The sequence below is a fragment of the Gambusia affinis genome, linkage group LG21 (assembly GCF_019740435.1).
Source record: "Gambusia affinis linkage group LG21, SWU_Gaff_1.0, whole genome shotgun sequence".
NCBI lineage: Eukaryota > Metazoa > Chordata > Actinopteri > Cyprinodontiformes > Poeciliidae > Gambusia > Gambusia affinis.
In genome coordinates this window covers 7,720,262-7,744,273 of record NC_057888.1, presented here as the reverse complement: position 1 = coordinate 7,744,273, position 24,012 = coordinate 7,720,262, and the positions used below count along the sequence as shown (strand labels likewise).

The 24,012-nt window shown below is 38.4% G+C and overlaps 1 protein-coding gene across 1 annotated transcript; it reads right to left on the bottom strand.

Moving 5' to 3' along the window:
• Nucleotides 1–511: 511 nt before the first annotated feature.
• myom1b (myomesin 1b) lies at nt 512–22,543 on the bottom strand. The gene is made up of 38 exons (XM_044105522.1): nt 22,388–22,543; nt 21,928–22,102; nt 20,193–20,327; nt 19,906–20,080; nt 17,710–17,867; nt 17,452–17,544; nt 16,583–16,671; nt 16,327–16,368; nt 15,963–16,124; nt 15,326–15,384; nt 14,381–14,583; nt 13,671–13,870; nt 13,378–13,431; nt 13,175–13,299; nt 12,902–13,085; nt 12,292–12,466; nt 12,080–12,201; nt 10,150–10,167; nt 8,054–8,250; nt 7,835–7,961; nt 6,776–6,960; nt 6,572–6,686; nt 6,337–6,493; nt 5,768–5,874; nt 5,642–5,686; nt 5,411–5,547; nt 5,165–5,309; nt 4,579–4,638; nt 4,352–4,419; nt 4,143–4,256; nt 3,305–3,392; nt 3,193–3,231; nt 2,999–3,104; nt 2,679–2,842; nt 2,531–2,567; nt 2,076–2,098; nt 1,802–1,857; nt 512–1,698 (listed from the first exon to the last, which is right to left on the bottom strand). The coding sequence occupies exons 2-38, from the start codon at nt 22,071–22,073 to the stop codon at nt 1,447–1,449; spliced, it is 4,362 nt and encodes a 1,453-aa protein (XP_043961457.1). The 5' UTR covers nt 22,074–22,102; nt 22,388–22,543; the 3' UTR covers nt 512–1,446.
• Nucleotides 22,544–24,012: the final 1,469 nt, after the last annotated feature.

The window sequence follows — 24,012 nt, the reverse complement described above, 5'->3', positions numbered from 1 at the left end:
GTAAAAAGGTTAAAGTTCATTCTGATTTAATGTCAGACAGTAGATAAAAGCAGTCGTGTCTTTTTTTTATACAGTTCATGTAAATAGTTGATTTCATACTTTCATGGTGATAAAATTTCATGAATCATGAATTAAAGCTTCTGACAATAACATTGCTTACTTAGTCTTGTGGAAAAAACTACACTCTTAATTTTTATATATATATATATATATATATATATATATATATATATATATATATATATATATATATATATATATATATTTATTTATTTATTTTGCTTAATTCCTGGTTTTATTTCATCTTCTCTGGTTCTCTTATAACAAATTAAGTTTTATTGCAGGGTTGAGGCGACATGTCTCCATGCAGGTGGTAGATCTTCAGTTTCTCCTGCTCTATAGAAACTGTGCCTACAGGAACAAAGGAGTGAGCTGAAAGGAGAGCGTGGAATGAGAAAGGTGAACGGTGCAATCAAAGTGAGGCGACTCATAAAGGAGAGGGAGGAGGAAGTGGGGATACATGCCAATATTTATTAGTTTAATCAGGAAACAGGGCAACAAGAAGTGGAGCGATAACTACTGTCATCAGTAATAACAGTGATTGTGATGGGTTTGTCATGACAACAGTGAAAAACATTAAAAGTAATGTGCAGACATAGAATACTGACTAGAGACAGTGGAACAAAGTGATGTCAGGGTGTCACAATTAAAGTGGCAGAAACATACAATCTAATGAAATTACTCATGTTTTAACACATTTGCTACTAATTTTATTTGCACCAAAAACACATCAACAATATTAACTTCATGTTCAACTGGGGCCTGAACTGTTGTACTCATAATTAAGGCGAATATTTCTTGATGAGAAGCTCTGGGTCTTTAGCTTTTATTGTTTTACGTTATTGGGAAATGATCGTGAAATGATACTAACGTTAACACTATCAGTTGTCTTAGAATTTGTGAAGAGATTCAAGAAAAGAGAACATTCTATTTTTGACTTGGTGAGTAGCGCAGCTTGCAAAAATCTGCAGCAAATGTGAAAACATTCATGTTTTAATAGATGTTCCATGTAAACTAACATTTTCTAGATCAAAGCATTTGATTCAAACAGCTTAGCAGGTATTTTTCTTTTGTTAAGTGAAGAAGTTTTATTTATTCTTCTAAAGCTAATACTTTCTTCTGCATGCTACAACTTTACACAAACAGAAATTGCACCAGTAATATTTGGATTCGGAAGAAATAACCATATTTATTCAAATTAGTTAGTGTTGGATGAAACATGGAGATCAACTCTCACAGAAACTGCTTTAAGTTTTAAGTTCCGACGCAGCACCTTTCAAGTTTCATTTAGACACTGAACGTCAAAAGCATCCTCCAGCTCTTTTTTTTTTTCCTTCCAGTGAACTCCATTTACAGGTATTTACTATAAGACTTGGACCACTAGTACTATTTCCTGCCTGACTCCGGGATGAACACACTTACGGTGAAGTCGCCGCTCTCTGTGCCGAACTTGTTCTTCACCAGAATGCTGTACTTGCCGGAGTCCGACGTGTTCACGCCGGTGATGGTGAAGCTGGCAAACTTGCCTGACTCAAACTTCAGGATGCAATGCTCATCGGAGGTGATCTCCCGGTCGTTCTTCAGCCAGGTGACCTCTGGCACGGGGTTGCCCGAAATGTTGCAGGTGAGATTGAGAGCCTGAGGTAGAGAAATGTACAAATATACCAAAAAATCACCTCTTTTAGTCTTGCATAGTAGAGATGGAGACAAGGCCACTGTAAAGTCAACACTGTTTCTTTACCTTGCCCTCCTGTATAGTCACCACGTCAGGCAGGCCTCCTGCCACTCGAGCACGATCTTAGCATAAGGAACAGTTTAATTTAATTTAAGATACCTCTTAAAGTGTCTAATTTATCTCATTGTCTAAAAATGAATGAAGTAAATGTGGCTTGTGCCATTACCTCACAACAAAGAGCTATGATGAAGCTCATTTTACAAAAAGTTGTAAGAAAGATTTTATTCTCTTCAAGCAGTTAGGGCTTCGACTATGACTTTAAAAATGAGTTAATACTTACTTCTTTCTGCAATAGCTGCAGCTCTGAGGATACAAAGAAAAAAGCAACAAAATAAAACAAGAATCAAAGCCATAATTTAGATCAAACTCACTGAGGTTTTGTGTAAAGCTTTATCTTTCCTCACCACACTATTTACTAAGAGCACTGTGCCTGTAGTATGTTAGAAGTATTTAATGTGGTTGCTAAAATTAATATTAATAAGTGCTTTCTCACAAGAAAATGAGAGAAGACGGAGACATTCATCTAAGTTGAAGACAATGTGTTTCTTTTGTTGTGTTTTCTTTTTTAGCTGCTGGCTCGGATATGGTCTGTTAAAGATGCAAGAATAAAATACTTCTAGTGGTACTTTTTTTCACTCTAAACTTACATGAATGGCTACATACTCTACGGGTGTTAAAATGTGTACCTAATAAAATGGCCACTTTGAAGTTACAGAACGGTTAGCACAAACTTACTTGAGTCTCTGAAATTCTGCAAAAGCATCATCAAATGCTAAAAGAAAAAACAACACTTCATTAATCTGCTCTGTACACGTCTGCTAAGAGACATTCACATATCAAAACTGAGTACAGCTCAGGTCTAGTCAAAGTCCTTGAAAATCACCTTGACCAGAGAGTTCCACTGTTCTCCTGAGACCGCCCTTTCCATCGTAAAACTCTATGGCGTATTTTCCCATGTCTTTCTCTGTGGGCTCTGTGATCTGAAGCCACAGCTGTTCTCCAACCACACCGCTCTTTATACGGTCAGAGAAGGAGATCGCCGAGTCCCTGTTAGAAAAACGAAAGGCAAAACACGTGCAAACACAGACTGCTTTGAGAAATAAAAACAAGCAAGAACATGCACAAAAAGCTTGCTCTGTGTGTATTAATGATATGTGTGTGCTGGATAATAAAAAGAAGAGCAGCCTGTTCCCTTAAACTGACTTGTAGTGCCATGTGACTTGGAGCAAGTCGTTGTAGATGCTGACAAATGTGTAGAGTCGAATTCCCTCATCTGTGCTTGTGATCTTCAGTGGAGTGGAGGAATTAGCTAAAAGCAGTGACGACAAAACAGTTATTTTTAACAGTTATGTTTTAAGAAATTATAAATAGGATGCAGAAAACATGTTTCTCCTCACCAATAAAGCTGAAAACTTCATTCATCAATTCTTTGAAACCTGAAAAGGAGTAAAAATGGTGATGCAAAGTGGATCACAAGCTGTTTTTACAGACTGACTCTGGAAGTGCTACCTTGATCTGTCAGATTCAGTGTGGATGTGTCCTTTCCTCTCTCATCCTTTAGAACAACCTCATACACACCAGAATCCTTTCTGGAAATCTGCCAAAACAGGAAAGTAAAATTAATGCAAGTGCATCTCTAATGGAATGCAGAATTTTGTAACAATCGGAAAACATACTAGTGCTTCTTGTTTAATTTCAATTTTCAAAAGCACTAAAACCTCTTCAGGAATAACAGATTTGGATAGTCTGCTGCTTCTAAAGCTGAGTTATCATCAACCATAATAGTGAAGAATTAATTATTTGACATTTGAAAGATATAAGCTAAATTTAAAGACAGGGAACTCTATGTAACATGTCATTTGTTTTAAATCATTATGATATACTTCTAGAAATAAAACTAAGTATCAAATTAATTATTTTTTTTGCTTTAATAGTTGCCAAAGCAGCATCTTGTTTGTTACAAATGTCAATATATCTAAGATGCATTTCACATGGTTATTCAAATGAAAAAAAAAACAACATATTTTGTGGAACATAAAATTATTAAAGACGTTCTCCTGCTTGGCGTACAGTGGATCATCAGCTATGTGCGGTTCAGTATTTGCAAAGCAGCCAATCCAGAAGCTTTGTTTATTTCTCTTGTTATGGAAATAAGCTTGTGTGGCAGTATTTGTACAGTGTTTACTGTACAAATTAATTCATATAGAAGTATTTAAACTATTAAATTTGACTAAATCTTCATTGCTGTAGACAGAGCTTCTGCTTAAGATAGCATAGTGTCTGAAAACAGTTATATCCCAGCAAGACATTATATCACGTTACTAAGGTGTCTTCTGTTTTTTCTCACCTGGGCAATTTCCAGTTTGAGAACTCCCTCTGTGAAGCCGAGTTGCTCATCGGCTTTGATCTGATGTCCGTCTTTGTGCCACAGAGCCGAGGTATCCTTCTTTATGTTGCCAACCTGGGATGTAGCCAAGAAGAGGGGTATTTTTAGACTTGAAGTATTCAAAAAAGTGTGTGTGGAGGGGAATGTGCTTCTCTACGTCTAAGACTCACCTTGCACTTGAGTATCACGCAGCAATCTGGCGTTACCTCCCAACTCAAGCCTTCAATAAAATGAGGACCTGAGACATGTAAACAAATGTTATTACTGACTATCAGTTACAACAACAGAAGTTTTGATTTATTCTGAATCTAAGCTGATTTTCTGACTTCTTTGACAAAGGAAGTGGAGATCACTCAAATAGAAAAGTAGTTGTGCTTGTTACGTATGTTTACATTACCTTGCTTTCTGAACCATTCCTTTCTCTGGAACTCTGATTCTTTCTGCAGCTGCTTGAACACTTAAAGCGAAAAGAGTAAACAGTGGTCAGAGTCTTTGGCTCAAAATATAGAGGAATAGTTTTATTCCAATAACATAATCCAGTAAACATGTTGGGGGTTAGAGGCTGTAGGGAGAGGGGGCTTAATTAACATGAATAAGAAATGACAATATGAGTTTTGAATTACATTTTAACTGTTTTAGAGGCTAAACTCCCTTTGGCAAAGCACATCTATGTGTGAAACTCTGTGTGTGTTCAGTTCTTCAATAATTTGACAGATCTTTTTCTGCCCTCTAGTGGCAAAACACTCCCAAAGCATGCTTCCACATTTGCATTGACATTAATCTGTAAATGTAGAAAAAAAATGCCACATAAAAAATATTTTACACCAGTTACAGACAAAGTGTATTGGCAGCACTTTGTACAGCCCTCTTTTTATTTTTCCCTATAACATTTCATGCAGTTGTTGCAAAGAAAGGGGTCTTTCTGCTTGTAACTCAGTAAAATGTAAGAAATGTTTTCCATTTGTTTGTTCAACTTAACGTACCATCACCTATCAGGACCAAGCTGGACTGATTTGTTGCTTTTCCGTCGTTCAGCTGGAAAGTGTAAGTCCCTTCATCTTGAGGAGTCAGAGACTCCATGAACATCTCAATCACACCGGTGTTCTTGTCAAAGTTCATTTTGTATTTCTGTAGAAATTTTTTTTTTTTTTCAAAAAAAAAGCAATGTTTTTTTCTCTCTATTACAAATGTTAACTTTTCATGAAGAAAGAGTTGAACATCTCACTGACATCTCCCTGGGAGAGAACGTTATCATTGAAAACGTAATCCACTTTGCCGTTCGATGACATTTGCGCCGCCTGCAGCCAGAAGCGCACTCTGCCCTTCTCCTGTAACTCGACTGCCAGGTCTGACTTCAGTGGAATAACTGGTGTGAAGAGAAAATGCAGAGTCTTCTTGCAAGACATGACCATAGAAACAAAGAAAAAGTCCCATCTCAAGAGAAATTTTGAAGCACTTACTTGGAAATTTGTGGTCATGACTAACCTCCAGCAGCCTCTTTAGCTCTGAGGAACAACAAAAGATTGTGAATGAAACTGGGGCCTGATCTGTTCTTTAGTTGCTTTGTTAAAAGAAAAAGTTTCCACCTTCTTCAGAAAGAGTGTAGCTGGATGAAGCACCATCAGTATGGGTGACAAGACATGAGTAGACACCAATGTCCTCCTCCCCAGGACTGTTGAAAACGGTTTTGGATCTGAACACAAAGTGAAAACAAAGCTTGTGTTAGGATTTATGCAATCTTAAGTTGAATGTACAATGACAGCAACATGTAAAGGTCATTGGAAAAAACGAGGATAATACTGATGCAAACAGATATAAAATATTGAAAGAATTATTTTCTTTATCAACTCGTTGGCTAAAAGTGGCACACCCTTCATTTGGTGGCACCCTGCCAAAGCCTTTAAAGAAATTAAACTTTTATGGTCACAACCACATCTGATGCTAAAAATAAATTAAAAACATGAAAAATGCAGTTTTTAATTTTCTGTCCCCAAAGATAAGATAACAGACATAACAACATATTAGGATGCTTCATATAAATGAAATGGTTCTCTCTGCCAGAAAACTGAAAATGGGACAACCACGGAGGACAACCAAAGCAGGGTTCCATATCCTTTCTAGTCTGAATGTAATAATACAGACTGAGTCATCTCACTTGTTTCCCTTGGTCTCTATGGTCAGACGACTGGAGTCTGTGATTTCTTCATAATCCTTGGACCACACAAATTTGGAGTCAGGCGTCAGGTTAGAGCATTCAAAGTTCAGGGAGATTACACCATCATCATCGACTTCCACGACTATCTCCTTAGTGCCTGAAAGCCAAATAGATGATGACCAGTTCAGGACATTCACATTACATGATATCTGCCCCTTTATCACCGTTTACCTACCCGGTTTGGTCAGAGCTAGGACTGGCTCTGTAACATCTGAGGTTTTGCCCACACCAGCTTTATTCTGAGCACGCACTCTCAGCACATACGTCTGTCCTTCCTTAAGATCTTTAACCTGCAAATTTTAGAGACAGCGCCCAGATAAGACAGCTTGTACAGTCCTGTTTTAGGAGAAAATGCTCCAAATGGACTCCATGTAATAACCTTGAGGTACGTTTTCTCTGCAGCCTTGGTGTTGACGCCCCTCCAGTCTTCCTCCGGTGCATCTCCTTCCTTGATGTCAACGTAGAAACCGTTGACCGGATCGCGGCCCTGGTACACGGGAGGTTTCCACAGCAACACCAGGGAATCACTACGCACCTCTAAAACCTGCAGATCGTGAGGAGGTCCTGTAGGAAAATATGTAATAGTTTTAGAAAATTAGAAGTTTAGCTTCAGTTGTAAACTGATTTAGTCTAGAAAAGATTATTCATAATTTGTTGGTAAAAGTAGCAAAAATAATTTGCAGTCTTATTTCTCTGGTCTGTATAATTCTACAGTATATATGACAACAGATTTGTTGGTTAAATTAATCATATTGTGATAAAGTCTCTTCTCAGATGTTTCCATTTGATATTCTTAATTTTTATACGTTTCTAAAAATTATAAATTCATACATTTTTATAGATGTATAAAAATCTCTAAGAATAATTAAGTATAATAATTGAAAAATAGAATAATTTTTCAAAAAATTATTCAGATTTTTTGAAAATTAGAATAAGTAGCAAACCATCCAAACACTGAGTAACATTACACATTTTTAATTGCTGTTAAGTCAACCAATCATTGCCTTTATTTTGCAGATACATACAGTGTCTTTCAGCAAATATAAACTTTTTGTCCATATTTCATGTTGAAATTTAACCTTTACAACTTTTCTACCACATTTTTACACCATCTTTCAACTTTTAATTTTATACCACAGTTTTTTTTCTTTTTTTGACATAGTGAAAATGTGGAAAATCACACCATGTCCTTGATTATTATGTATGGTGGAGAATCCATAATGCTGTGGGTCGGCTTCTTTCCTAAATATTTTCTAAGAGTGCAGTGACTAATCAATACCAGGATGTGGGGAGAAATGTTTAAAGCAAAATATGACCAGTGGTCTGGATTCTACAAAACCAAAGCATAATCACTATTGATTAATTTTAGTAATGAATTTAATCAATTAAGAACGAGATAAGGTTTTTAGGATCTTGAGTTCCAGCTTGAGCAACCAACCTGGTACAGCAATGGTCCACTCCTCACACAGGAAGGTGTTACTGGGCATTGATGGGATCCCGACGCCCGCCATGTTAGCAGCTCGCACCTGGAACTGATACTTTCTGTTTTCCCGCAGCTCCGACACCTGGCGGGCACAGACACAACCAGATAAATTACCTGCTTTCAAGCACACAGCTGCAAAACATCTGGACATAGAAAGGGCTCCTGTGTGCTCACCCTGTAGGCCCTCTCGCTCACAGCCTTCACATTGGCCTCGTGCCATTTCCCCGGCACGCCATCAACGACCTCACGGTAATCTACAAAATAGCCGGTGATGTCAGCTCCTCCAACGAAGGTTGGCTGCTTCCAAGAGAGCACCATGGCGTCGCGTACACACTCCAGAACGGTGATGCCATAGGGTGGAGCAGGAGACGCTGGGACAGAAAAGTTCAAGTTAACACCATCGCCTCAACAGAGAGACCGTGCTCATGGTAAAGTGAAATAACAGGAAACTGACCACATCTGGTCTAATGCACTCATCTTTATTAAATCAAACTGTTTTAATATTCCTTTACATATGTTACTAAGGAATTAAATACTGAATATGTTCACAACAAATACAGAATACCCTCATATTCAGTAAAATATCACATAATGTTTATGAGCACTACAGAAACACAACTAAGAGTGTAACTGTGAACTTGGTGTACTTTTTGGCTGGAATTGGGCTCATAGTGTCCCAAGAGTTGGATTTCTGGAGTGTTTCATTTCCAGAAAGGTCAAGTGTCCTGCTCTTGGTTGTCCATTTCTGGGGCAGACTCAGACTGAGAGACTCCAGACATGAAAAGCTTCTGCATGTTTGAAAGCTAAAGTGCTCAGGGGGAATCATCAGGAAAGCGGAAGCTGGTGCTGAGGTGACGGATGACAGGCAGACGAGTCGTGAAGTGACTCAGGGCTAAGTACTGATAAGGAACTATGTTCTATGTTAAGAACTAAGTTCTTAGTTAAAGAAGGAACTGGTGAAGACTTACCTTTAATACAGAAGAGTGCAGGTGGAGTTTTTCATTTGTCATATTTATATTTATTTTAGTACAATGTTTTGTAAAGAATAAAAAGATCTTGAACCTTTCTCACATTGTCACAAACTTTAATGTATATTAATGGGATTTTATGCATCAGATCACTAGAAAGTAGTGCATAAGTGTGAAGAAGTGGGTGGCTTTTATTTATTTGTGGTATTCAGCGTCCATTACACAGTTACTGATATAAAATCTACTGAATTTTAAGAAGCATGTATGTGTTTGTAATCCTTCCAAAGTCATATGATTAAGAACTATAATTTAAATTCATCTGCACTGTCAAGATCTCAAAGGTTTGTTAGAGACCAAGTTTGGATACAAGGTTGCAGAGAAGTTTAACGGAGGGCACAACATCATAAAATCACATGTCACAGAGAGTTGTTCAATCCATCATTGGAAAAATGGAGCCATGCGGTCAATGGTTCCTAAACAGGTTACCACCAACACCTCAAAACTGTTTAAAACTTTTGAGAATTAAGGTCTATAGATGCTTTTCATCTAATTCGACCGAGCTTGAGCTTTTCTTAAAGAAGAAAAAATAAGTTCAGTCTTCAGTAGAGACATTCCACAAAGACTTGCAACTGTAATTGCAGCAAAACATGGTTCTACAATGTACTGACTCAAAAGCCTAATTACACACTTTTAAAATGTTTATTTGTTAAAAATATGAAAGTTGTGTTACAGTTTTCTTCCTCTTTATAATCATCCACTTTCTTCCATTGGTCTGTCTCATAAAATCCCAATAATAGACTGAAGTTTGTGGTGGTAAAATTATGTGATATAGCTCAAGGGGCATAAACTTGTGTACTTTTGCAAGGTGCAGTAAACTTGGGTGACAGAAAAAAATGAATATATTATGCTTCTTTCTGTTAATTTGCTGCAGCATCCACTAAAGAGTTTCAGGTTCTCTCCTGGTCTTTGCACTCTGCTATTTACCAGGACCCTCTACAGTGAACTTACGTGCTCCACCGGGTTTTTTGTCCACCACAGCAGTTTGATCCTGAATCTGAATGACTGTCTCAAAGTGTACAGCTGAAATTTTATCAGTAAGAAATTCAGAAGCTGAGCCTGACTCTGAGAAGGGGTTCTGGTCAAGCCTGACCCCCTCTCTGCTTTCAGTGTCAGCCTGAGGTTTATTGTGCCTTTCAACAGTGAAATGGGAAGGCTGGACAGTTTCATGCTTGTCCGTCCAGCGTGGCTCGTGCTCGGTTAGTGGGCACGCGTTACCCCCCGGCCCCATCTTCGAAAACACACCGTGTGGAATGCCGCCCCCTATGGGTGTTAGCAAAGAAAAGCATAAACAATGACTTAAACCAGGCAACAACAATATTTTGCAACTAAATCACAAAACAATAATGGAGCACAGCAGAAAAAAGAAAACATGAACAGATAAACACAATATTCAGCACATCAGCCTATAAAATACAAAGCAATGTCTTCATCTGACTGGGAGGGAAAATGAAGACAAGATGACCAACAGGTGACATCCATGTGAGAAGAATTTAGGAATATGAGAACATGCACCAACAACTTATGATGTTCAAAAACAATGCCAACCGATCTACAAGGCACTCATTGTTCTGTTATGGTCGTATTTTTATGAACAACATTTTTTTTCCAACATGACTTTATATTAATGGGAAGACATTCTTAGCTATTTGTTCATGTTTGGGTTTCTTCTAGGATTTTTTTTCCCCTTTTATTAAAAATAATAATCAATTTTAACACATGTTGGACAAATATGATTAAAATCACATTTACCAAACATCTGCCTAAAAGATAAATACGTTGGCATTGCTTCTGAGTGTGTTTCATAAGTACAAAAAGACTCTCAGCATTAAATCAGCCAGTGAATGACAGACATCTAAAGGCTTTGTTATTTAGGATGCTGGAGAAAGATTTTGTTAGGAACAGAGAGGTGCTTATTGACGATTACAATACTTTTGCACATGCTGCACTGCCATTAGAATGTATTTGCCCCCTTATAGACTTTGTCTTATTTTGCTTTTTGTCACACTTTAATGTTATTACACTAGACACACCCAGGCCTGATAACTGCCATATCTGTAGAATTAAAAAATCCTGTACATAGAACCCATCTGAGACCATGTAGTAGGCTAAAAGATTTCAAAAGCGAAGAGATGAGCAACAAATTCAACGACCTAAATCAGTCTGGATGTTATAAAGCCAGGAAATCAGTTGTGGCCTTTAGCTTGAATACAATTGGGTTGTGCAGAAAAAACAATGACCCATTACCCAGGAAATCTACATCTGAAAGTTCCTAAATAAACCAAATTAATGTGACTTACTCAAAGTCCAGACTTAAATCCAGAGCCTTTTGTATTTATTGGTTTTTTTTCCCCCCAATATTAACATTTGTTGGATGATCGCAAACATTTAAGTGTGACAAAATAAAGAAAACAGAAAAATTTCTTAAAACTTTGCATTGACAAATATAGCATGTTAGAACAATCAGAACAATTATTTGCTAAGTTAGCTTCAAAAGCAAATTCTAGAACAAGAAAACATGGAGTAGTCTAAAAGATCTGTCAGGGTGTAGAGGGTCCATATTTTGGTACCTTCAGCACCATGTGAAGACCAACACAATCTCGACCCAGGAAAGGTGAATGTGAGGAAAGGGGGTTTGTGGGAAATGGTGGACCACATTGATCCGGTTTGTAACGACCGCTGAATTGGATCAAGTTGATCCAAAATAGAGGAAGTATACAAGTCCTGACCCCAACCTGCTTCGGGCAAAGCAGGAAGTGAGGAGTCTGTAGGGTGAATGCAGCTGAACAGGGTGGTGTAGAACAAAATTTTGGAGTGACAAAGAGGGAGAGTGTGGGAGTGCAGATGAAGATCTGAAAACACTTTTGACAAAATAACAGTGTTACTATTATTGTTGTTCTTCCGTCACTTTCCCCCAGTAAACTAAATACGTTTCTGAATTTGGGATCAATAACTGGAGAGATGTCAAAAGGCACACTATTGAGTGCATTCAGGAGACATTTTGTAAAGTAATCTATTTAGTTAACTCTTAATTCATTTATTCCATATTAAATACTTAAAATATATAGTTCAAATGACAATTTTACAACAAGGGTTGAATAATCTAATATTTCCACTATTTCTGACTATTAACATAACAGTTTATCCCGTGACTGATGTTTTTCTTTTAACTTACCAATCGCAGCTTTTACTTCCACTGGCTCTGATATTGGGGAGAACTGGCTGAGCCCTGCGGCGTTCACAGCCCTCACCCTGAACACGTACTGCTCTCCAGTAACCAACCCATGGCAGATGAACCTACAAGACAGTAAACTGAATTTATGATCCATAACAGATGCTGATTTGTATCTGACTAATGTCAGAAGAGCAAAAAAGAAGTAGTTTTACCTTGTTGCCCTAACAGGCTTGTTGTTGCATGGCTCCCACACATCACTCTCAACAATACTACACTCAATGTAGTACCCAACCAAATCTTTGACGTCCTTAGATGCCTCCCAGCTCACCACGACAGATGTGTCCGTGTTTCTGGTGGGGACGACTTTCCCCGGAGCCGATGGGATATCTGCGGATGAGATCATTTCATATCTTTAGGCTACTACTGTTGTGATTTATTTACATAGTGATGTTCATTACTCTTAAACACTAATAAGTTAGAAATACTTTTAATGGCTTCAAGATGAGCTAAACTGATTTAAGGATATAGAGTCAATATAAGAGTTGGCAGGCAGCGTGTTGAAGGTATTTCTTTGGCTCCATGATGTCAAAGTTAGACTTTTAATCTACCTACATCTAGTTTAAATCTATGCTAGATTTGAACCAGAGTGAAGATAGCAAAGTGTCCCAAATTAGGTTGTTTTTAACTGAACTTTTAGTCAGGAAAGTGTTTGACTCTTGTAGAAAGACGCCACAGAGACATTGTTAAACAAATGAAAAGCATCTGTGATTATACTATGTGCCAGAAAAAATATATGTTCTGCAAGTTACTGTATCTTCTGACCAAGCTTGTCGCCCACAGTGATGGCTTCAGTTGGCTCAGACGGTTCACCGACACCAGCAGAGTTGCAGCAGCGGACACGGAACAGGTAGGACTTTCCCTCAGCGAGATCAAACAGAGCAAAGCGAGGAGACTTGACTGGGATCTCTGTGTTCACCCTCTGCCAGTTATCTGTGCCCGAGACACACTGACAAACAAAACCAATAGCGTCAAACAGATTTTAAAATTTTAAAATTGCAACAAAAATTTAATTTGCAGAACTTTGTCAATATTCACCTTCTCAACATAGTACATGACCCCTTCAAGGCCCTTCTCTCCAGGAGGCTTCCAACTCAGGACCACATAGTTTTTGGTTGCCTCAGTCACTTGCAACTCTCGAGGTCTGCCAGGAACAATGCCCTCTAGACATAAAAGGATGAGTTGGATGCGTCCCGATCCTCAGGTAAGCAACATGACATCCAGTACTGTGACTTTCTTACCTGCTGGCTCCTCCTCTGTGACAATGATTTGGCCAGTCCAGGGTGCAGAAGTGCCTGACAGAAATGTAATTGATTTTATTTTGATGTTTACCATTTCCTGATTTTTATTCATCTTCCATTTTCAATATTTTCAACTTGCTTACCTTCAAACTGAGAAGGGCTTAGCTGTAGTTTTCTTTTTTCTCAGCATGTTTTACTTTTATAAGATTATGAATCTCAATGAATTTAGCTCTTTTACCAAAGTTTTTTTTTTACCACAGGCTTAGTAAAGCTGCATCCCCTGGGTATAGTACCTCTCATGCGGGCTCGATCGGCCGGATCCATTGCTGCCACCGGTTCAGAGACTCGAGACGGGTGGCTGATCCCGGTCTTGTTGACTGCTCGGACTCGGAAGATATAGGATCGGCCCTCCACCAAACCAGTGACGGGGAAACGGGCAAACTTGACCGGAGTGTCATTGCACTGAACCCAGTGAGTTGTTCCAACTTCACATCTGTTCAACACAACCGCAGAATATTAAACTGAATTGACTATATAGTTTTACTTGCAATAACCAAAAAATGACAAGAATTGTTTTATGTCATACCCTTGAATAAAATATTTTGAGGTTAATGACTGTCATCTTACTGGGGTAAAAAAAAATTTCAAATTTCCTCCTCTTTCAAAGGTTCTAACATATTTGAGGCAAATATGCTTTACCTGCTATTGCATTACACGGAAGTACAAATGCAACTTCTGTGATATTATGTCTTAGTTGTTATTCTTTTTTGATTTTTGTTTACCAGTAACAATGGAAATCTGTGGCTTGGAATTTTGCACTGTTTTGCTTACGTTTCAAAAATTACTCAAGGTTAGTATGAACCAGATCCTTTATATTTTGAAACATTTTTCTTTTGGTAGTATTTTTATTCTTAAAGAAAAATATTATCTATAAACTATCAGCAATGTGAGCATGTGCATTGTAGGATTAGCTAAGCTAACAAACCAGAGCAAAATTACAAACCTGTCAACAAAGTAGCCCAAGATGGCGTTTCCACCCTCAACAGCTGGTTGCTTCCAGGTAACAATAATGTAATCCTTGTTGGCGTCCAGACAGCGTACATCCAGTGGGGCTCCAGGAGCCCCTTCCACCTCTGCATCTCCATCTAAGCATACAATATCACCATGATAAGCATGTTTATAATGTATTTCTTCATGATCCAGGCACTAGAATCGCCAACCAAAGGGAATAATTAAGCTGTTGGGTATTAATGTATCATTTCATTTGACTATTCTATAAGTTATATTCATGAATACTTGTTCAGTCACAATGTGCTTTTTTGAAGCAAGTGGGAGTTATAGCTATCCCATTGACTTTGAGTGCTGCTTTCTAAGTGCTTAATTATCAACGATAATAATTTTCAGAAAGAAATCTAGGCATCAAGAGTTTGTTTTTATATCTGCCGTATCATGAAATAACTACTTTGGCCAATATTTCAGACCCCCGTTAACATGTCAAAGTCAGCATAAGCTAATTTCAAGGCTAAAGCTCATTCATGTTCATGACAACAGCTTGACATTATCTGTTACTGTAAATTCTGAAACAATGAATATTTAGAGGGGTCAAATGTTCAGAGGGAACAGTTGCTCGTTTAAAGGGTTTAAAATATTGAACATTTGTATTATTAATTAGCAAAAATATACTTTACATACTTTGTGAGGCAGATAACATCTAATTTCCAAGTTAGCGCATTGAGTAATTTGAGCAGCGTGTCCTTTCTTTCTGAAAGCCTTTATTAATCTCACAGCTCTTACAGCCAGACTCATTCCATTAATAAACACTCTTAGAATATTATAACTGCAGCCAAGAAACCAGAGTGTTTTGGTCATGGAGATCAGACCTTGCCTCTCCTTTTTCTGGGCAACCATGAGCTTGCCACAAGGGAGAAATAAAGGTCTATTTTCAAACCTCTTTATGCTCAGGATGACTGGTGTGCAGATGCTGAAACCATGTTTGACAGGATGTCTCTGAAGGCAACAAAGATAAACTCAACTGACCTGTTTTTTCCATGGCATTCAAACACATGCCAGAGACTTGCCGCTCAGCAGTGCCTCCATTAGAGATATCCTATTTAAAACCACTCAATGACATTCAGGCACTGGTAAATAAACAGCGTTATTATCAGGTGCCAGTGCGTGTGGTGTTGTGACTGTGACCTTGAGCTCCTGAGACACAAGCAAAGGCGAGGGAATCCATTGAGTTCAGCTTGGGTTGACGTGGATTACAACTATTTAAATTATGTAAACAAATAGCATGTGTGTGTGTGTGTGTGTGTGTGTAAACAAACAGAATTGGACATTTTTAAAACTTTTTACCCTTCAAACAGTATCTATGTAACAAATGAGGGGGCTGCAAGTGTGTAAAATGAACCATTTTTATTTTATACATAGAGTGCACCTATTAAGACAAATAGAAAAAGTTTCATGCAGAAAAAATACTTCTAACTATTTTTTTTTTATTTTTAAACTTTGAAACGGGTCAAATTGACCCGCAACATAACAGGAGGGTTAAAAGTGACCTAGTGCAGTAATGCGTCTCTACCCACCATCTCTGTACCACTGAACCTCCGGCTGGTAGCGGTGGAGAGCTGGGTAGATGATTACTGTGCAGCCCAAACTCATGGTCTCCCCCTCTCTTCCAAACGACACTCCAAACGTATCAACGATGTGAATCTGGAACGTGATGCCGTACTCGGAAACTGGGCCGACTGGAGGCAAAGACGACAACTAGTAATAGGAAACTATATGTTGTGCATGACATCTAGATATCTTTTTATGCTGCTTGCTATATTTAATTTGACAGTAGAGTAAAAGGAATGAAGTAACAACGGGATTAGATTTGTTGGGAAGTGTCCTGTCTTCAACAACGGGACAGAAATGTTAAAACCGATGCAGGAAATTAACACTTACGTCTGGGCACTGGCAGTGTGTCATCAATTTCACCTTTGAACCCTATGGAAAAGAGCAGGAGCTGCTATAAATACTTACAGTACGCAGCACACAGTGTTGTATGTCAGTCAGGACGAACTGTAGGCTATGTACAGTATTTTAAGAAAATATTACAAGAGCATATGTTAACTCTAGTTTTGACTTTTAAATATGCCTTTACATAATTTTAGATGTGATTATGGGGGTTGTGAGAGTGCCGAGCTTTGGTGAAACCTACTTTTGACCACGACAGAGGCAAAGGCAGACTGCTCTCCTTGCGAATTCATGGCAGAAACACGATACTGGGCAGTGTCATCAAAATCACATCTGCAAGATGAAACCATTAATCAGTATGCATAATATGCACATAATATCAATGAGGGATTCACAGGTTTGGCACCCTTTCTCTGTAACTCCAGCGACAGACCTCTTAACCATGTATACATAATACCAACGATGTGGGACCCAAGCCATAAAGCATCCCAAAAACTCTGAGCCAGGAATACTCTGGCAATAACTAGACACCACTGGTGATGTCATTTCCATCCAACGCAATGGGGCCGCTGAACTTGAAGGTACGTGTCAGGTGAAGTACCAGAAACTGAATCTGACGTTGGCACATACAAAATATGCAGGAAAATCAGCCCACCTTGTGAGTTTTGGTTGTTTACGTAAGAAGCAAAATGTGATCTATGGATGGGTCCAGAGTTCCAACCAGGCTGTACCCAGAGGTATTTAATGGAAATGCACATAGACAGTTTAGAATAATGATTTACATGATCTTTCCTTCTTTCCATGCTAACCAGTTAATTAGCTAGCAAGATTTAGAGAGGAAGTCAACTAGTTAGATAAATAGTGTGTTCAGCTTGTACTCTAAAGATGGGATGTGTGCATTTTAAGTCACAAACACCAAAACAAGTTCCTCACAAACCATGAAATCACTTTCTAACATGGGTACTGTGTGATTCAAGAACATTCATTTTGTTAAGAGGTGGTTAGCATTGTTCTTTTTGTAAGTATTATCCTGTGGATAGTAACTTACATCCCTGTAAGTCTGTAAAAAACTGTATAATTGATTTTCAGTTTGACAGGGGAGGCTACACTTACTTGTTAATCTCCAGCGAGTGCACATTGTATCTGCTCTCCAGTTTAAACTTGCCAGGATTGGCAAGTGGGTCAATTGCCACATTGTTTTTGTACCTTAGATTAGGTGATAGGAAACATGACAAAAGACAGATAAAAGGAGAAGACTTAAAAGAGCCAGGAAAGAGAATTTTGAGAATGTTCAGAAGGAATTAGAAAGAGGTCAGGAAATCCAGGAATGATTAGAGGTTATGTTCTAGGTGATTTATGTCTGTGGCTTACCAGATGACCCTGGGATCAGGCCAGCCGCTGACAGTGCAGTGCAGCCGCACACACTGCTTCTCCCACACAGTGTGGGAGCGAGGTTTAATCACGAACTCCGGGGCGTGCATCAGGCTGTCTTCGTTCATCCTCTTGAAGTGTTCCTCGTGTTCATGGATCTAAACATAGAAGAGGAAAAACATTTCAGGATAATTTCACCTTTGCCTCCAGTGAACATCTAAATCTAACAGAACAAGGCTCCATAAATGCAGCAGGAATTCACATTCCATACCCAAACAGTCCAAATTCTGCGGATATTTTAATTTCAGATGCACATGCAAGTCTTGAAGCAGCAGAATGTATTTTAAGAGTGAATGCAGTGCATGATTTTGAATATATTCTAATTTTAGCTGTATGTGTGTGGCTACATGCCATCCAGCACAAGACCACAGGGACTCTGCTTCCATGTACCTCAAGAAAAGCAATCTCCTTAAGAATTTGTCACCCACTAGTGAGCTTGCCTGGCAGAGTGGAGACAGATAAAGACTCTGAGGGTGGTAACTGGTGTTTGTAATGCTTGTTAAATGGCCCAGCTACTACTTTACATAATCACTCAGATATATAAATAAATTCCTTGTGCAAAATGATGTAAGAAAATCTCCTTTACCAAATGCATTCAACCTGCCTACTTACTGCAGCAAGTAACTGTGATTCAGGTAATAGAGACAAAATAGTAAGTGCTACGAATGTGGATATTGCTTTTAACTTTTATGTGTTTTACAATGAGAATACATGCACAATAATTCAGCAGGTTTTTGATACAAATTAATTATAGTTTGAGGAACATCAGGCCCTATTACATATTTGTAGCATGTAATGTGGCCTTTTGTGTACAATGCATTTGAATTAGGAGATAGGGGGTAAAATTTACATTCTTCTTCTTCATTCGAACATTCTTACATTATTTTGCTTTTACTGTTTCATTAATTATTTCAAGGAGTTTAATGATTCCACAACCACTTATTATTACAGGATGAGTTGAATCTTTATCAGCGCAGACTAAACATCTGCATGAATTTAAATAGTACTTGCATTGATTCCGCAACAGTATGTACAGATATCATGGGTAGTGTGCATTCAGCTAAAACTGGATGCTTACCTAGAGTATGTTAAAAGTGACTGTCATTATCTGACTTTCAGCCATACTAAATGTTTTCTGTTTCAGGTCAGTGAGAATTAACAATATGTTTTGTGTTTGGCAAATCCCAGACTAGGCATTCACATTGCTACTCTGCAACTAATTCAGCACTATACTTGCTTAGTGTTATTTTCTATTGAAGCTTTAACGTCTTGGTTGATGTCTTAAAATATTTCTTTAATACTTCCACATGATGTTTTTCATGCATGACTTTAAAGCAAGGTCTGTCCCTGAGTGGACATTCAAACTGTAATCTGGCTTATGTTTCTTTTTTAATAACGGAATGGGATGAGTGCTTTGTTATTCCCTCATCTAGGCATTCACATTGCCTAGACGAGGGAATAACAAAGCACTGATCCCATTCAAAAAGGAGTGGTCTTACAGCCCATGTTGGTACTGGATTTGTTTCACTGTGGATATTGATGCTTTTTTACTAGCTTCAGCATGCATCTTTACAAAGTCTTCAGCATCTGTTCTTGGGTTGATACAGAAAACATATTTATCTCCCTCCTAAACGGTATGATGGCTGGGCATTCCTATGGTGTTTATACTTGTGTAGAAGTGTTTGAAGAGGTTAACCTTGAGGCATCTGGAAATTCTGCTCAAGGATGAAAGAGACTTTTGGAGGGCCACAATTTGTGATATTTTGCCTGTGACATCCACAAGTAGTGTGGACGGAGTCTCCCTGAGGTGTTGCCCTAAAATACACCTACATGTGCTTCTCCATTCAGCTCAGATGTGGTGATTTAACTGATCAGAAGTTCACAAAGACATGAAATGATTACCTGGGAAAACCTCACATTGTTGAAAAGCATGGTAGTCATAGTGATCTTAGTGAAAGGAAACTTCTCAATTTGAAGATAGTAATAAAAACAAGATCTATAAAGTATCACTCTATTATTCTGACATTTAGATTATTCTCATTATTCTAACTAACATAAAACAGGAAAAGCTTAGCCTGATTTTATTGACTATGGCAAAAATTGGTAATCTGAATACCATCATGACATGGCACTGACCCGTTTATTCAGAGAGATGCGTTCAGCCGACTCACGCATGGCCTCCTTCCTGGAAATCACCTCTGACCTCTCCATCTCCAGACCACTCGTAAACAAGTCCCTGTGGGCCATGTATGCAGCCGTGTCTCTCACTCTGGCCTCCTCTGTGTCTGACAATCCCGTAGCAAACTCTTGACTATCGGTGTCAGCGGAGCAGAACCAGGAGTGGGTTTAGAGGAGTAAGAATAAACAGAACTGAAATAGCTCAAGATAGTGCTGGTCTTTCTATGTGGTGAACGTTTTGTTACCTGCCCCTGAAGATGGGCACTACATAGCCGATGATTTGGTTCTCTTTGTCAAGAGCCAAGTAAGATGGCTTGGATCGCTTGGGTAAGGGGCTTAGTCTGTTTTCCTCCAGTCCCGAGTGAGAAGACACCTTAAGTCTGAGACAAACACAACAGCATCAGTCTGGCACAAGCCAGACAGTGCAACATTTTATAAAACAATGTAGATAAAGGTAAAGCAAGGACTTGATTAGCAGTAGGTTAACATGAAATGATGGAGAAAGTTTAGTATTTATTGCAGCATATTTATACCTACCAAAAACAATTTGATTGAACTAGCTCCAATCTACCATAATGAAAATCAAAATTAAGGCCTAACTAACTCACTAAAAACTTTCAAATCCTGAGATTGACGCAGATAATCCGCTTGACATTGCAAGAAAATCAAGAGCAATGAATATAGCCAAGAAGTATTGCCTTAGTTCACTTTTTAGCTTTTCTTTTTACAATGCTGCCATTCAAAACAAGACATCTCTGTCCACTATAATCCCAGTTAAACTCTGCTCTGTTTAGTTTTATTGGGGACTGTGAATGTGTGGAAGTGGCGTTTGGAATTTGAAGTATGTGATAAAGCAATCTCCACAAAGTAAGGCAATCAGTTATGAGCAGCTCTCTTTTTCCATGTCTGTCTTGGTCAATACTCTTTAAATAACTTTTGCATTCATTTCACTTTCCAAGATAAAACTTGTAAAAGGATTCCAAAGAACAACTTTATTCACAAGAAATGTATTCATTTGCCATGGTTTAAAGATATTGATACAAATGGAGCTATCAAGAGTGTTGGGTAAAATAAGCATTGTGTTGGTAGGTAAATCGGGGCAATAATTGGTGATGGGCTAATAGACTTATCCAAAAGTAAACATGCAGAGCAACAGAAATAATGATGACATCAGATGCGCATTTCCGGATAAATCTTTGCAGCATCATAAATCTCCTCATTTTATCTTTAGTCACCACAGCACCAATTTGTTTTGTGCCAATGAGACAATCTTCTAAAATTTCAGCTATGAAATGATGTTTAAAGACCCCGATCTTGTTCACACTCAGCAGGTTGGCTTGTCACTAAGCTGTAAGCTTTGATGCACTAGGGAGAGGAAAAGCATAGCGTACTCCTTCCAATTGTTTGTGAGTCTGAATAAGCTCAAAATCATTTACAACATTTCTTTTATTATTTCAATTAATTCTTCTGCAGTCTTTAATATTTTGGGGAACATATTGCACATTAACACAGTGAAACACATATACAAAAGCAATTTTGTCTTTAGAAAAAGAAACACTGCCAAAATCAATCAATACAAATGTGATCTGGTGGTGAAATTTTAGTTACTTCGGGATGAACGTGTTAAATATTAGTCTCATTTTGTATGAAAACACTCACTGAATCTCTGGAATAGCATGCAAAGACCAGCATGCAGGACACCAACCAGTTTTGAGTTGATACTGACAGGAATAATCTTCAGTTTTGAATGAAGGCTCATCAAAGTGAAATTAGGGATAATTAAGAGGGATAAAAAGTGGTTACTTGGTGTAAAGGAAAGATGATCCCAAAGCTCTGACTGGGAAGAGTTCCAGTAGGGTTGATAGAGGTGAACCAGCTCAGCTGGAGTGGGGAAGGCAGAGGTGTTAGAAAGGTAGTAGGGTTTTTCTTGGATATTGTAGTTAACTACCCCAATCCTCTTCTTCCCTTCCTCCTTCTTACCCCCTGCTGCTGGTGGACAGGCTGGTTCCAGCAGAGTACCTGCTGCTGGACTGGTAGTGCCTCATTTTAGAATCTGCCTCTGTGCTACGGTAGTTACGGTCGTAGTGGCGATGGTGCTTCTGGTAGAAGGGTATTGATCCAGACATGATGTGGCCCAGAGCTTCTTCTTGTCTTTCTGTTTGTCACGTTAGTTCAGTTAGACAGCAAGTTCATCATCTTTTATTCTCTGCTGTTGCACATAAATTTAGCTTTGATGATAAGAAAAAAACATAACTGTAGTTTAAACACTTCTAGATGATTTGATTTAATAACAGTGGCTCAAGCATCAAGAAACTTGCAGCATCTGCTTCAAAGACATCCATTTCAGACAGTCAGGCACTTCATTGACATGCTTAATCAGACATATGCACCAATTACAACCTGGCAAGCTGCATTCTCATCCCCGCAGGAGTCCACTTACCCTGTACAAAATCCTTCAAACTCCAACCTCTTCAGAAAAATAAAAAATCCAAATCCACTCTTTACAGCTTGATAGCCCAGCAAACCCACAGGTAGGTGCTTACAGTGCTGCGGTCTACACAACCAAAATAATGTTGGCTCAGGCCAGAGTGTCCAAGCTGCAGTCGCGGCCTTTTAAGGAGAGGGTGGAGATAAATATAGCTGGGAGCCGAGTCGGCTCTGATAGTGGAACACATTTATGGGTGCAGGTCTTCATGCCAGTGACTGTGGTGTGAAGGTAAACACAAATCTGCTTTCAACGTTACTTCAATGACTGATTGAATATTCCCCAATGATTCTCTAAGCTGATGCACTTTTACATTTTCCTCATTTACCATCTGCACTGTGGCCAAATGCCTGTCAAGAGTTAGTTAACCTTCAGCAGCTTTTGTCCTGCTTTTTACTCCAGCAGCCTCAGCTGTGACTGATGCTAACTTTAGCTATGCTATTGTTACTCCTTCACATTCAACAAATACCAGCCACTATGTCACTCTCTTTTTCAGCCTCTCTCATTGCTAGAAGAGCTTGAATGTCCCTTCTTGTCCCCTGCAGTCTGCATAGAAAGACTAGATATCAGAGTGATCAATAGTCATGAACATCAGTGTATTGTATTGGGATTTCGTGTCACAGATCATCACAAAGTTGCGCATATTTGTGAACTGGATCAAAAATAATATGTGTTTTTTTTACATATATATAAAAACTGAAAAGTGTGTTAGAAATTTGTTGTTCCATATCTGAATCAAAGCTTTGTGCAAGGTGAAGATGGTAATGTTTACTTAAGCTCAGTTAGACTGGTTGTCTGTGTACTGCATTTTTCAGTCTTGCCACATATTCTCAATTGGATTTAGGTCTGGACATTGCCAATGAGATGTCCAACCCAGGGATATTTTCTTATAATCTAATCTTGTTTTGAACTTCTCCACAACTTTATCTCTTGTATGTCTGGTTTGTTGCCCAATCTCTGTTTTACTGTTTGTTCAACATTGTAGTGGTGCAAACCTCTGAGGCCTTCACAAAAATATGGAATTTCTACTGGGATTGATGTTAAAAATGTTGACTCTATACTTAGAATTGATCCCATGTATAAAATAAATATTTTGTTCTTACTTTACAAAGGAATACTATTTGCATTGGTCTGTCACAAAGCAAAATCCAGAATAACCTGGAGAAAATGGAAAAGAATCAAGGGGTATAACCTATTTCAGAAAGAACTGTGTTTGATGTTGGAATAAACAGATTGACATATCTTTCCCTTTTGTTTAAAGCATCCAACAGCAGGTGAACAGATTTAGTTTAGGTGCCGCAGATATTTCAACGTCGTCCTGGAAATTAACTCAAGTATCCGGTAATTTTCCATAAGACAACATTTCGGATGCTTTTGTTTAGGGACCTTCCATCTTTCGTGGCCTTTATCCATCACATTCTCACATAATACGAGGGTCAGCATGACAGCATAGCTAAAATGTTGTGGCAGTCATGTGAAATGTGAGCCCATTAAAATAAATCAACCAGCCATTAAATGTGGGAGGTCACACAAGACACAAAGAGGATAATACAGCTGGAACATTTTTTATCAACATAATA

Coding starts and splice junctions, on each gene's coding strand:
- myom1b (XM_044105522.1), bottom strand. CDS start 22,073: ATGTCTGGATCAATACCCTTCTACCAGAAGCACCATCGCCACTACGAC. Junction 15,385..15,962: donor GGTTCAGTGGTACAGAGATG/GTGGGTAGAGAC, acceptor TGTTGCCTTCAG/AGACATCCTGTCAAACATGG. Junction 13,086..13,174: donor TCATGTACTATGTTGAGAAG/GTGAATATTGAC, acceptor TTTGTTTGTCAG/TGTGTCTCGGGCACAGATAA.